The sequence below is a fragment of the Astatotilapia calliptera genome, chromosome 12 (genome assembly GCF_964374335.1).
Source record: "Astatotilapia calliptera chromosome 12, fAstCal68.1, whole genome shotgun sequence".
NCBI lineage: Eukaryota > Metazoa > Chordata > Actinopteri > Cichliformes > Cichlidae > Astatotilapia > Astatotilapia calliptera.
The window spans coordinates 38,799,274-38,814,463 of record NC_137433.1 but is presented as its reverse complement, the minus strand read 5'-3'; the positions used below and the strand labels follow the sequence as shown (position 1 = coordinate 38,814,463).

General features: G+C 41.3%; 1 protein-coding gene and 1 long non-coding RNA gene across 2 annotated transcripts in view; both read left to right on the top strand.

Moving 5' to 3' along the window:
• The first annotated feature begins 3,786 nt into the window (after window positions 1-3,786).
• On the top strand, window positions 3,787-4,283 carry LOC145432252 (uncharacterized). The gene is made up of 2 exons (XR_013912534.1): window positions 3,787-3,816; window positions 4,076-4,283. It is a non-coding gene; the product is annotated as an uncharacterized LOC145432252 (long non-coding RNA).
• A 481-nt stretch (window positions 4,284-4,764) lies between these two features.
• The window catches only part of LOC145432107 (protein mono-ADP-ribosyltransferase PARP14-like), a 37,647-nt gene continuing 27,221 nt past the window's right edge, over window positions 4,765-15,190 (top strand). Inside the window, exons 1-5 of the mRNA XM_080308668.1 lie at window positions 4,765-5,033; window positions 6,535-6,617; window positions 13,042-13,069; window positions 13,424-13,597; window positions 14,841-14,966. Coding sequence (XP_080164794.1) covers window positions 4,850-5,033; window positions 6,535-6,617; window positions 13,042-13,069; window positions 13,424-13,597; window positions 14,841-14,966 — 595 coding nt within the window. The 5' untranslated portion in view covers window positions 4,765-4,849. The remainder of the gene's footprint in view (window positions 5,034-6,534; window positions 6,618-13,041; window positions 13,070-13,423; window positions 13,598-14,840; window positions 14,967-15,190) is intronic.

Below are 15,190 nucleotides of genomic sequence, written 5' to 3'. Positions count from 1 at the left end.
AGGTGAAACGCTGCCTGAGGGAAGCAAAGGACACCTACAGGAGGAAGGTGGAGCAGAAGTTGGAGAGGAACAATATGAGGGAGGTCTGGAATGGTGTGAAAACCATCACAGGCCACAACACCAAGAAAAGCACAGTGGGGGGGGGGGGGACTGTGGAGAAGGCAAACGAACTCAACAACTTCTTCAACAGGTTTGACCAGCCCACAACCCCCCCACCCTCACCCTCACCTTTACTACAGAGTCCTCTCCCCGCTCCCCCCCCTTCCTGACACTAAAACACCCTCCTCCTCCAATCCCTCTCTCAGCAGCAAGACATCTTCTCCCCCTCCTCCCAAACATCTCCCAGTGTCACAGTGGATCAGGTCAGGAGACAACTGAGGAAGTTTCGCTCCAGAAAGGCAGCAGGCCCAGACAAGGTGTGTCCTAGGATGCTAAAGGCGTGTGCTGCTGAACTTGGGGAGCCGCTACAACGAGTCTTCAATCTCAGTCTGCGACTGGGGAGAGTGCCTGCCCTATGGAAGACATCCTGCATCGTCCCGGTCCCCAAAAGGAACCGGCCCAATGAGCTGAATGACCTCCGACCGGTGGCACTGACGTCACATCTTATGAAGACTCTAGAGCGGCTCTTCCTCAACCTCCTCCGACCACAGGTACAACATGCCCAGGACCCACTACAGTTTGCATACAAGGCGGATGTCGGAGTGGAGGATGCCATCCTGTACCTCCTACACAGAGCCCACTCACACCTGGATGAGGGAAAAGGCACAGTCAGGATCCTGTTTCTTGACTTTTCCAGTGCCTTCAATACCATCCGGCCCTGTATGCTTCAGGAAAAACTGAACAGGATGCAGGTGGACCCCTGCCTGGTGGCTTGGATCTCCGACTACCTCACTGACAGACCACAGTACGTCAGGCTGAAGGACATCACGTCTGACACTGTGGTCAGCAGCACAGGAGCACCACAGGGAACTGTGCTGTCCCCTCTTCTTCCTGAGGATGTTTTACCAGTCAGTGGTTGCTGGAGTACTTTTCTATGCTGTGGTGTGCTGGGGGAGCAGCACAGCAAAGAAGGACTCATCCAGGCTGGAGAAACTGATCAGGAGGGCTAGCTCTGTGGTCGGCATGAAGCTGGACACTCCGGTGACAGTGGCAGAGAAAAGGACATTAAAGAAACTGCTGGACATTATGAACAATGCTGGGCATCCTCTGCACACGGCCATAAACAACCAGAAGAGTCTGTTCAGTGACAGGTTGCTTCTCCCCAAGACAAGAACTAACAGACTTAAAAACTCCTTTGTCCCACACGCCATCAAACTGTTTAACTCCTCTCTGGAGGGGAGAGGGAGGGGAAACAGGAGGACAAAGGAGGGGGGAACAACTAAGCTGTAGTGCCTCTTCACCTCACTGTGCAATACCTCTGTTAATAGTCAATGGTGCAATAGACCTCAATACTTGAAATGTGCAATTCACTTGTATTTTTTTTTATTCCTATTTATTCCATTTATCCCCTTTGTATATTTTATTTATGTGTGTGTGTGTGTATATAATATTCTGTAACTGTAACTTCTGTCGATGCTGTGCTTTTGGAAACCGAATTTCCCAGAGGAACCCACCCGAGGGATTAATAAAGTTTTATCTTATCTTATCTCTTATCTCTCTTATCAGATTAACAAAAGTAGGACGATTTGTCACAAACTTTTAGCAGTGTAAGGTGGTGACTTGCAGGTGACATTCACAAAGGTAGGATGGTTTGTCAGTTAATTTTACCGGTCAGAGTATTTTTCTAGTTAATATTCACAAAGGTAGGACGGTTTGCCACTGAATTTCGTGTTGCGCAGAAACAATGGGTAGGATGGTTTGCCAGGTTTGCCAGCTTCCCAGAACACCGGGTTGCTAGCGAGGCTACAAATGCACACAGCCGCTCTATCACGTGACGCACACTGCTCCGACGTGCTATGGTTATGAGCCAAGTTACGCCATGTCGCAATTTTTTTGAGGTGCTTTTTTGATATTTAACGGATCGGATTACATTTTTTATTTCCCTCCGATATCCGAGCCAGTAATTTACGTCAGTATCGGACCGATACCGATACGTAATATCGGATCGGTCCATCTCTAGTATATGATGCAAAAAAAGTACTGGAATGCAGTCCGAAACAGAATGTGTAACGTGACATGGATTAACAGAAAACGAGGAGTCTATTAAGGCTAGCAAAATAAATACAAACAAAGGGCATGAGTGAAAATAAACAATAAACTAAACTGGGTGAACTAAAACAAAAACATGAAAAACAAGCTAAGCTCCTCAGAGCTTGTTTTTTTCCCAACCAAGCACACCATTGTTTTTCTTGTGACATTACCAATAAGTTTGATGTGTCACATGGCCCTCTTCCTATTGAAAAAACAAAAGCTGTATCCAAGATGGCTGATAGGTTTGTAGCTTGAACCCATCCGCTGGAACGTTGAAGACAATATAATTACACTGCAAAGCAAGACACGAAGTAGGCAAAGTTCTTCATGTTACTCGTGCACGGGAGAAAACCGGACAAAGCGCCGTCCCTTCGCTTGACCCCAGTTGCTCTCGTCCGTTCTCCCGTACCACTGTCCTTTTATTGAGGTTACATGAATATGCATAGGTTCATTAACATATGACGTCTACATACACACAAAGAGTACCGTGTGTGTGTGTGTGTGTGTGTGTGTGTGTGTGTTACTGCTGATCAAAGGGTCATAAAAGCACACAAGCAAACATCCTTGGTCAGGAAGAGGGTAGACCCCCCCTCATCCTAGATAACACAGTAAGGAAGTCCAGCAGTTCATTTATACACAAAAGCACTTAGACTAGAACAAACGTAACTACGTTAATCCTACCATAACAATTAAACAAGGTACGAACTTTCCCATGCTCCCAGGATGTAGGTGTGCATTCTAGTGTGGAATGCACACCAAGCCTCTGTAGCCTGTTAAAGATCACACAACTTATCACTACACAATTGATTATACACCTCTAAGCATCTATGGTTAAATATTTCTAAGCATAAATGACAATCAACAATACAAACTCTAACAATGGCCGACTTCTAAATGGCCACCATGGTCACCACCCATCTTGAGGAGTTTGCCCCTCACAAATACTGTTGCTGACAATCTGACTGTCTGCCGTTTTTACACGCTTACATATGCGCAGTTACTGTCCCCCCAGAAAGACAGAGGCATCACAGTGAACTTCTCCATTCAACACTGACAGTCTCACAACCTGGAGGCCGACATCGTCATCGGTTTTGAATAAATTATTTTTTTTTAAATTTAAATTTATGCATGTGTAACAGGGTCATAAATCACATTGTTATAATTACACAAAATGTGTTCTAAACCCCCAAACTGCTCCTTTTATACCTGACTTTTAGGACCTTTTAGGAGTTTTAGGAATCAAACTCAAAGTAAGGTCAGTACTTCCACGCTTTAAACGCTGCACGCTCATACTCTCTCCCACAATCGATATGTGATCCATTGTTGATCTGCACACAGCTGTTGTCACTAACGGCGCACTCGCTTACGTCACTGTCGTGAGACATTCTGGCAAAAAATCACGGTTTTAGTAACGCAGTAACGCAGCGTTCCTACGGGAAAGTAACGGTAATCTAATTACCGTTTTTTCAATAGTAATCCCTTAATTTGCTCGTTACTTGAAAAAAGTAATCAGATTACAGTAACGCGTTACAAGTAACACGTTACTGCCCATCTCTGGGTGCAATACTATAAATACAGTGCACCCCTTTTGCCTCTCCCCTTTTCTACAATTCCCCTGTGGGAGAGGTGGGTGTCATTTCTTTCCAACACTTTAAAACACACATAATTCATATTTAGCCACCTGGATGTTTCTGATTGCGATTTTAATTCAATTATTGTCATTATTAAGCCTGTTTTTGTAAGATGTTATAAGTGTGTAGTATGTGTGTATCATAAATGTGTTTTAGGCGCCATAAATGCTGGCATGAATATATACTCCTTGCTAGCTTGGGAGCTGTGGTGGGTTGAGCTAACCCTCTTCCCCACTGTTTGTATTTGGTCGTAGGAGCTGGAGTGGGCAAATTATTTACTTGGAGGTCTTTCTTTCTTTTACCTTTTTTATCAGGTATGTCGGATTTCATGTTGTTGTTTTTGTTTTATCTTATGTCAAATATGTTACGTGTAAATGCATATTTTATGTTTAATGTAAAAATAAATGCCAGCCCCTTTTTCTACAATTCCCCTGTGGGAGAGGAGCTGGAGTGGGCAAATTATTTACTTGGAGGTCTTTCTTTCTTTTACCTTTTTTATCAGACACAACGCAGAATCACACCGGTTACACATGCTGTATGCATTTTGTTCATTCCTAAGTTGTGAGTCTACACCAGCCAAAATACTGTTTTTGGTTATTAACATTTGAAATGATGAAGGCAGTTGAAAAACAACATTAGCTGCCTTTCCAGGAAAAAAAAACTTTTCAGAAGCACCGAAGATTTGCATAAAACCCCGTTTACTCTTACCCCTCCCAGGCTTCTAGACTTCTGATTGGCCAACATTTCTACACGGATTTGACATGTTCTTCACATTTGACTGTGTTTTTTGGCTTTTTACTTGTGGACGGAGATATCTTTCAAAACTGCACGTGCAGTTTTGTTTTTTAAAAACGAAAACGGAAAATCTCTGTTTTCAAAAATACCCGGGTACGTGTGGACATAACCGTGAGTCAGGCTCCAGTGTTTTGCGGTTTGTGAAGAAACGAAAGTGAAAGTAAAGTTTAGTTTGAAGTGTGTTCAGCTGTTAGTGTCAGTGTGTGTGTCCGTGTGTGTGAGCGGACGGCAGGATGGAGGGATCCGAGTGTCCGCCTGTGATCGTGGAGGGGGACTGGACTCCGGCTCAGACCAAAGCCCTGAAGAACAAACTACAGCTTTACTTCCAGAGCAAGAAGAAGTCGGGCGGAGGAGACTGCCGGATCGAGGCGGAGGAAGGAGCCCCGAGGGCGGCCGTTTACTTCAGCTCACCGGAAGGTGAGTCTGCTCCGGCCCTCAATGGCCGACTTTGATAGATCAGCACTGCCTGACAGCTGCGGTTCATTGTGGATGGAAGAAAAGAGGTCAGGCAGGCTTGTAAGTTTAACAAAGTGGGACAGTAAAGGAAAAAACTGCAGTGAAAGCTTTCAGTTTTCTTCGCGGTTTTGTGTCTTTATCTTTAATATGGAGTTTGAACTTTAAACCTAAGCAAAAAAAAAAAAAAATGTTAATTGGTCAAAGACACCCTGCTGTCAGCTGATTTCCCAGCATGCTCTTCACCTGGTCAGTGCCACTCCTTCGTGTTACTGTTCAGTCACAGCAGTAAACAACTCTTCTCGTTAATGAAACATTAACCACAAACGTTAATATGGAGCAGAGCGCTTTTAAGTTCTTTAAAGTTTGGATAGTTTTTATTTTTTTTTTTCTCAAAGTAGTCTAAATCCAGTGCTGGAAAATCTACTTCAAACTTATTTTTCTTTTCTTGTTTTAAAATTTCCTGTCATATATCATCAGTTCCAATGTTGGAAGTTCATCTAACAGTAATAATAATCCCTGCATCAAAATGTCAGGATTCAGACTGCTCAGGCTTTTTTTTTCATGTGGTCGTCTTAGATACAGAACAGAGTTACATTAAAGAGTGAAGAGCTCAGACAGCACTTTAGATGAACTGAGGTTCTGCACCCAGGATAAGATATTCCATTTTTTCAACAGTAAATCATACCAAGGAAAAAAAAAAGAACCAAACTTTACAGAAAAAGCATATTATATCGTGTACTTGAGTATTTTCATCTTGCTACTTTATACTTGTACTGCACCGTGTTTATCTGACTGACATATAGCGTAGAGAAAACTACACTGAAGTCTAAAACTCGATGATGACATTTTACATTTGGATTTAATAGATCCCACAACTTTGTGCAAAACATCTCTCAGCATAATCTGAAAATGTTTCAAAGAGCATTTGTTCATGTTAGGACTGTTTGCCTTACTCAGAGGGGTTGAAGTCAGCCCACTGTGGAGGACAGTACAAGTTTTGACTCATACTGATTTTTTGCTTTGGAATAAAATTTCCACAAAATGCAATATACCCTGAGAAATACATGCTCAGAATAACAATGTGACTAATGACTCTTTCACTCAGTTCTGATTCCATGTTTGTCATTGTCAGAGTGCAGCAGTTCTGGCACATAACCCTCTTTTACAGTTAAATTTAATGGGGTGCCAAAACCTTTCAGAATCTGAGTTGTTTTGCCAGATATAAAATATTTATTCAGCAGAATGAAAATATGTAAAGAAGTGAAGAAAGATTTAGAAAACTAGATTAGGAAAGAGACTGAAAAGAAAATTAAGAATTCTGTTTTTATATTTATCAGGATTTGTAGAAGTCTGGTAGGATTTGTTTCCTGCAACTTAAATCCAAATGGCTCTTACTTAAAATATTACATGTTTGCAGAAAGGTGTGTTCATAACTCTGTGTGAATGCTTTGTGTGATTTCAGAGAGGGAAAGAGTCCTCGCAAGGAAGAACCATGAAATCATCCTGGACAGTAAAACCATTAGGTTACAGCTGAGTTCAGAACCAGTAAGTCCAGTTTTAAATGTTTACAACTGATTATTTTCACCATCAACATGTCAGAGTGAAATCCATATCAGCCCCACCTGATCTTAATGACCTTGTAGTACCATATCACCCTATTAGAGCACTTCGCTCTCGCTCTGCAGGCCTACTTGTTGTTCCTAGAGTATTTAAAAGTAGAATGGGAGGCAGAGCCTTCAGTTTTCAGGCCCCTCTTCTGTGGAACCAGCTTCCAGTTTGGATTCAGGAGACAGACACTATCTCTACTTTCAAGATTAGGCTTCAAACTTTCCTTTTTGCTAAAGCATATAGTTAGGGCTGGACCAGGTGACCCTGAATCCTCCCTTAGTTATGCTGCAATAGACGTAGGCTGCAGGGGGATTCCCATGATGCACTGGGTGTTTCTTCTTCACTCACTATGTGTTCATAGACTTTTCCACAGTATGTCTTTATCCTGTTTTCCTTCTCTCTCCCCAACCGGTCGCAGCAGATGGCCCCGCCCCTCCCTATATATAAAAATATATATATAAAAATTCCCCTCTCTTCAAGCTCGGGTCCTCTACCAGAGGCCTGGGAGCTTGAGGGTCCTGCACAGTAGCTTGGCTGTTCCCAGGACTGCGCTCTTCTGGACAGAGATCTCCGATGTTGTTCTTGGGATCTGCTGGAGCCACTCGCCTAGCTTGGGAGTCACTGCACCTAGTGCTCCTTTCTTGATGTCTGCGGCTTCCATCTCCTCCTTTGGGCAGCTGATTATCACAGCAGTGTACCTGATGACCAGTTACCATCTGACTACACTTACAGTGTATGACAACTGACAGCATGTCTGACTGATGTTGTTGCTGTATATCCTTGTGGTGTGGATCAGTGAATCAATGTCTCGCTCACTTCTGGCATAATGATTGATGCCATCCATGTAGAGTTGGCTGATTCTGTAGTTGTCATATGTAGCTAGTCTTGTTGATGATCTCACTGAGGTGGGCAAGGCATATTCAATTCAATTCAATTCAATTCAATTTTATTTATATAGCGCCAAATCCCAACAAAAGCCGCCTCAAGGCGCTTCATAGATACAGAGAAAAACCCAACAATCAAATGACCCCCTATGAGCAGCACTTTGGTGACAGTGGGAAGGAAAAACTCCCTTTTAACAGGAAGAAACCTCCAGCAGAACCAGGCTCAGGGAGGGGCGGGGCCATCTGCTGTGATTGGTTGAGGTGAAAGAAGGAAGACAGGATAAAGACATGCTGTGGAAGAGAGACAGAGGTTAATAACAGATATGATTCAATGCAGAGAGGTCTGTTAATACATAGTGAGTGAGAAAGGTGACTGGAAAGGAAAAACTCAATGCATCATGGGAATCCCCCGGCAGCCTACATCTATTGCAGCATAACTAAGGGAGGATTCAGGGTCACCTGGTCCAGCCCTAACTATATGTTTTATCAAAAAGGAAAGTTTGAAGCCTGATCTTGAAAGTAGAGATAGTGTCTGTCTCCTGAATCCAAACTGGAAGCTGGTTCCACAGAAGAGGGGCCTGAAAACTGAAGGCTCTGCCTCCCATTCTACTTTTAAATACTCTAGGAACAACAAGTAGGCCTGCAGAGCGAGAGCGAAGTGCTCTAATAGGGTGATATGGTACTACAAGGTCATTAAGATAAGATGGGCCTGATTATTTAAGACCTTGTATGTGAGGAGCAGGATTTTGAATTCTGGATTTAACAGGAAGCCAAAACAGGAGAAATCTGCTCTCTCTTTCTAGTCCCTGTCAGGACTCTTGCTGCAGCATTTTGGATCAGCTGAAGGCTTTCAGGGAGTTTTTTGGACATCCTGATAATAATGAATTACAGTCGTCCAGCCTGGAAGTAATAAATGCATGAACTAGTTTTTCAGCGTCACTCTGAGACAGGATATTTCTAACTTTAGAGATGTTGCACAAATGGAAGAAAGCAGTCTTACATATTTGTTTAATATGTGCGTTGAAGGACATGTCCTGGTCAAAAATGACTCCAAGGTTCCTCACAGCGTTACTGGAGGCCAAGGTAATGCCATCCAGAGTAAGAATCTGGTTAGATACCATATTTCTAAGCTTTTCAGGGCCGACTACAATAACCTCAGTTTGATCTGAATTAAGAAGCAGAAAGTTAGCGGCCATCCAGGTCTTTATGTCTTTAAGACATTCCTGCAGTTTAACTCATTGGTGTGTGTTATCTGGCTTCATGGACAGATAGAGCTGGGTGTCATCTGCATAGCAGTGTAAATGTATGCTATGTCTTCTAATGATGCTGCCTAAGGGAAGCATGTATAATGTAAACAGAATTGGTCCTAGCACTGAACCCTGTGGAACTCCATAATTAACCTCAGTGTGTGAAGAGGACTCTCCATTTACATGCACAAACTGGAGTCTATTAGATAGATATGATACAAACCACTGCAGTGCAGTACCTGTAATACCTACAGCATGTTCTAATCGCTCTAATAGGATATTATGGTCGACAGTATCGAACGCTGCACTGAGGTCTAGCAGGACAAGCACAGAGATGAGTCCACTGTCAGAGGCCATAAGAAGATCATTTGTAACCTTCACTAAAGCTGTTTCTGTGCTGTGATGAGCTCTGAAACTAGGGCTGGGACAACGCGTCGACTTAATCGATTACGTCGACGCAAAAAATACGTCGACGTAAAAAAATCTGCGTCGATGCGTCGTCACTTTAAAAAAAAAGACATGGCGGCAGCGAGTAGCGGAATCATGAGTGAGGCAGTTGCAGTCAACTTAAATCACTCCACCCGAACATGCAGTTCTACAGTATGGGGATATTTTAACAGAAAAGGAAGTGATTCAGTCGTTTGCCGGCTTTGTGAGGTGGAAATGGCCTATCATAAAAGCACGACGGCTATGCACCAGCACCTCAAACGACGGCATCCAGGAGCAGCTTCTGCAAAGGACAAACCACCGTAAGTTTTCAACTTTTTTACTAACACTAGTTTTTACCCGTTAATTCATCCAGACCCCCCCCCCCCCCCACGTAGACGTACACTCACTCATAGACACAGAGATAAACACCCAAACTCCGTAAATGCAAAACTCATTTAAGCTGCTGAGCAGTAACATATAGCAGCTGCTGTTTAGTTGTTATTGTTTTTTTGGTTTGTGGCCCATGCTGGCAAAATGAGTCTGAATGCGCGCAGGCTGATTATCAGAATCGGCGAAAGACAAAAATGTGAGACAGCGAATTGGCCGCAGGAGAAATGTTAACAAGGATAATGCACCACCTGCTAAACGTAGCCGTCGTGGACACTATTACAACATTGTTAAAGTGCTTGCAAAAGCAAAATGACAATGAACTCTTGATTTGTCAAATTTAATGTGTTTCATCCTATTTGAACGCTGTTTTCATACATAATGCTTCTCCAGCTTGATCTTATAGGTCAAAGTTATGCCATCTAATGACTAGAAAGCAGTGCACCAGTAAAGGTGCCATCAGCTATGGCTGTTTAAACGTTATCTTTTCCAGCCATCATGATTACTGCATATCATATGTTCAACATTGGGGATTATTATTAACCTCTTACTGTTATGCTATGAAAGCACATGGCATAACAGTATGTGTGTATCTATCTATCTATCTCAACCAGATCCTTATCAAATTATTTTGATATTATGCTTTCCATATAATTATTTTGTAATTATTCGAATTCATCTGTGTGCTGTGTGTGATTTATGATTTCAGGAATAAACAGAAATGTCTGGAGGACTACTGTCAGAGAAGAAGTACACCATGCACCCCCCAGGAGGTGGCTGTACTTACTGAGAGCGTCTTAGCTATGATTTTAAAAGACAAGAGACCACTTGCTGTGGGTGAGGGATTCAAAGAAATGCTGACCACTTTCCAACCAGGTTACACTCTGCTGTCTAAGCGTCATTTTACAAGCATGATGGAGAGAAAGTATGAAACTTCAGTGGAGAAACTAAGGAATGAACTAAAAAAAAAGCCACATCCAAAATCTCCCTTACCACTGATGCTTGGACAAGTCTGGTCACAGAGTCCTACTTAGGGGTAACTTGTCATTTCATTATTTGTTCAAAGACGCCATTGCTGCTGTTTGTATATTATTAATTTTTTGCTATGATTTCCTTTATATTTGTTTTGCAAAACATTTAATTTTTTGTTAAAAACAGAAGATTGTAGTACAATGTTATTGTGGATTTTGTTTTGTGAATGAAGAGCACTTTTTGGCAGAAAGCAAAGTGAATGTTACATTTTGTTTGTTTAAAGACACCATTGTTGCTATTTATTTGAAATGTTTTGTTAACTTTTCCTTAATTTTATATATGTTTGCACATTTCATTTCTTGTTAAATGCTATCTCTATTGTATTGATTGTACGACCTCTACAACTTTATTTTGCAATTTTTTTTATTTTATTAAAAGGTCTTCAAATGAATACATTTGTGTTTTTCATTTATATACATAAATTAGTAAATGTGAAATTGCTATACAAGTCAAATAATGGGGAAAAAAATCATTAATCGAATCGAATCGAAATCGAATCGGATTGAAAAATGAATCGTTAGATTAATCGATGCATCGAAAAATTAATCGCTAGATTCATCGATTAGGAAAATAATCGTTTTGCCCAGCCTTATCTGAAACCTGACTGAAACTCTTCAAATAAACCTCTGCAGATGATCTGTTAGCTGTGTGACAACTACTCTTTCAAGGATTTTTGATATGAAAGGAAGGTTGGAGATTGGCCTATAATTAGCTAAGACTGCTGGGTCTAGAGATGCTTTTTGAGTAAAGGTTTAACTACAGCCAGCTTGAAGGCCTGTGGTACATAGCCGATCATTAGAGATAGGTTGATCATATTTAAGATCGAAGAATTAATTAATGGCAGGACTTCTTTGAGCAGTTTTGTAGGAATGGGGTCTAAAAGACACGTTGATGGTTTGGAGGAAGTAACACTGGTGTTATATTCATAACAGGATAGGGTACATGCTCCCAAATATCAAAGTATCAAAGGTTTTATTGGTGAGTGTGTGACAACAGCATTTTACCTCTTCTTTTGTTTTTCCTGTTTGTGTGTTTTGTACACTGTAGTGTGATCAGGTGTATCTCCTCTGAGCTCTAGTCATAACCAGCTTGACTGGAACGTACAGCCTTTCAAATGAGGAAGTTTGTTCCAGTGTTGTTCCAATGATGTTTCTTTTGTTCACCCTTTGTAACCCTCACAGATCACCACCCAAAATTTCAAGTCATTTAGCTGCGAAGTTTTAAAAATTTATTCAGTGCCATTAGCACTTACAGATTTTTAAACAATTTAGTGGCACAAAACCCCTCTAAAGTCAAAGTCTCTCCCCAAAGTCAGGCAACCTGAGGCTTTACAAAGGCAGTGTGAGGATTAGTGAGTGTCAGAGTTATAATTCAGAAGCACAGAACATCCACAAATACATCAAGAAGATGGACCTCCAGATGACCTGCTCCACAAATGCCTTCAAGCAGCTGAAGACAGCCCTGCCAGTGATATGTACTATCAATAGAGAAAGGAAGTGGCTGACATCAAGCAATCTGACCAGTGGTTAGAAAATGCTGGGTTAATGGACAACACAGAGGTACTGATCATGGCAGCATAAGAACAAGAACTAGGTACTAGATCCATAGAGGCAGGTGTCTACCACAGTTGACAGGAACATCTGCATCAAATACAGACTACAAATCCCCAAGTCCTGATGGGAGACACCCCCAAAGGTGGTTAAGAACAACAAGGATAAAGTCTTGTGTGACTTCCAGTTGCAGTCAGGCAGCTGCTGAAGGAACAACTGGAGAAGATGTGAAGGCAAAGTTCAAAGTGGTTCCAGTAGTAATAGGAGCACTCGAGCTGTAGACCTGAAACTGGAAGAGTGGCTTGAGCAGATTCAAGGCACAACTTCAAAGGTCTGTGTCCAGTCATGGGAAGAACTAAGCGACAGCAGAGCAGAACTTTCAGACTCTCAGCCCTCTGGCAGAGGACCCGAGCTTAAGCATGACACACATACCACCCCCCAGGGGGTGAGAGGGAGATCCCTTTACTCTACGTGGATCAGTGGTACTATGAATAGTTACACCTCCCAAATTCTGCAAGGAAGAAAAGAACAAACGTTTTGGTTTTGTTTTTTGTGCATTTGTTTTATGAAATCGCACACATCTTCACAACAGTTTTACTTGCTGTGAATTTTTTTTGAAATGTGACATAGGACACTTTCCTTCCACTCAGAAGATCTGCAGGTAAAATGGTACCATAGTCCAAAAACTGCTTTCATTCCCACTGAGCTAAATGTCTACAGTTTGTCGACATAAGCAAATGAATCTGATGTAAATCTAATTTCACACTCTACTATTTTTGTATTTTTATTTTATTGTGTGTAATTAAATCCTTATTTTTGTTTTTCTGTTCAGAACTCATCAAGAAGTGTTGATGTTTCAGGTAAAACCTCCTCTCTCTCCTTAGCTGTTTAAGTTTTTATTGTCAGTTATTTATTAACATCTTATTGATATCAAAAAACAAAACAGCCACAAGAACAAAAAAATCACCTTCTTTATGTCCACTCCATGACACCTGTCACCATGTGGTGTAGGGAAAAATGCTAGGTCTTGTTCATTGACAATTCAGTTCAATTCAATTTTATTTATTTAGCGCCAAATCACAACAGTCTCCTCAAGGCGCTTCATATTGTACAGTAGACAAGGCACATCCACTCTAGCATTGTTCATCCCGAAGGTTCCTGCTTCATCAGTATATTTGAGGTTAAATTACTGAAAATTTGTCCTTTTATCTCAGACTCAGAGTCTCCTCAGAGCACTGCAGTGGTGTTGGAAAACGTCACAGACAACATGTCCACAGAGTTGTTGACCATGCTGGTGGAGATCATCTCTGGGCTGGACGAGAACAGCTTCAGTCTGGAGATCATCAGAGAATCCAACAGAGCTGTGATCACCTTCAACAACTCTGCAGGTAGAAAACAAACACCAAGACTTTCACTCAAACACAAACCCAGTGAGCTGTATTCAAAAGGAACATGATGAAGCCACACTCTGAACTCAGCTTCCATTAACAAGTTTAAACTTTCACTAAACCGTCATGTAAGTTTGAAATGTGGTCGTGGCATTTAGATATCAAGGACTCCATCAGGGTTTCCCTTTTATGAATACAATTTCTAGGCCCCAACAAGCAGAGAAGGGTTTCCAGTTTGGGGAATTCAGGACCTTTCTGGTTTTTCTTTTCCTTACTCTACCAGAGAGAGAGCCAACACCAAGTGAGACCGCCACCCAAAGAAGTGTGGGAGTTCTCTCCCACTAAAGATGTCTAATTATTGAGAAGTTTTCTCACTTCCCAATAAATACAGATCTTTACAAAAGATAATCTAGAGGACTTTCTAAATTCTCCAATTTCTCCATTCTTACCAGCAGCTGTCAGACTCTTTAATGCAGCTTAACAATCTTTTGATCATCTTACTCACCAGCTTGTTTGTTTACTGTACATTTTATACATATCTCCGTACAATTTCTTTTTCTATTTTTCTATACATATTCTGTACATTGTTACCTGTATATACCTGTATATATGAACTTCAGTTGCTTATGTTTATAGGACCACCCTGTGTCTTCCTTTTATATTTTATTTTCCCTTGCTATAAGAGCTCTGTAACACCGAAAAGTCTCATCCGTGGGATAATAAAAGTTTATTGTATTCTATTTTTCTTCTTCCCCCAGCAGGTAAAAAATTTGACTCGAACAGCAACGCTTTGATTACCGTTGTGTTTAGTGCTTGTTACAGTAGAGGTTTTCATTTTTTTTACTAAGACACTGAGGCATTTTCCCTGCTTCAGCTCAATCACTGAAATTGATAATTGATTGAACCTTAAAGAGTCTCAACATAAGGGCCAGGTTTAGTGTTAAACAGTTCTTATTTTATAATAGCACATTTCATTTGTGAAGTAAAACAACTTCATTACATGCAATAGTCCCTGGATGTGGGTCAAATAAAGAAAGATTTTGACTAGAGAACATAAATCTACAAAGTTGAATGATTGTAAAATGTAAAAGGACAATAATTGGTATAACAGACTAACACAGACATATTGTTAGCATTAGCATACTTTATTCCTGGGTCTAAGTGTAATTTCAGGTTGATTTGTTTCATTCCCCTCCATGAACCTGTTTCAGTCTGAAAGGATTAATTCTGGAGTGTTTTGCAGTTGTGAAGAGATTCCTCACTTTGAGTGAAACCAGCTCAAAGATGAAGAAACATGGACTGACCGCTCGGCCGCAGGAGGCAGCGAGGAGCGTCTCAGTGGAGAGTCTTTCTCCAGCTGTGGTTAAAGGTATGCACACTGTACATGAACACACTTTACAGTATACATAATATTTGTCAAATAAATGCATTAAAAACCATTTAATACGGCAGAAAAATGCTAGGTCTTGTTCATTGACAATTCAGTTCAATTCAATTTTATTTATTTAGCGCCAAATCACAAGAACAGTCGCCTCAGGGCGCTTCATATTGTACAGTAGACAAGGCACATCCACTCTAGCATTGTTCGTCCTG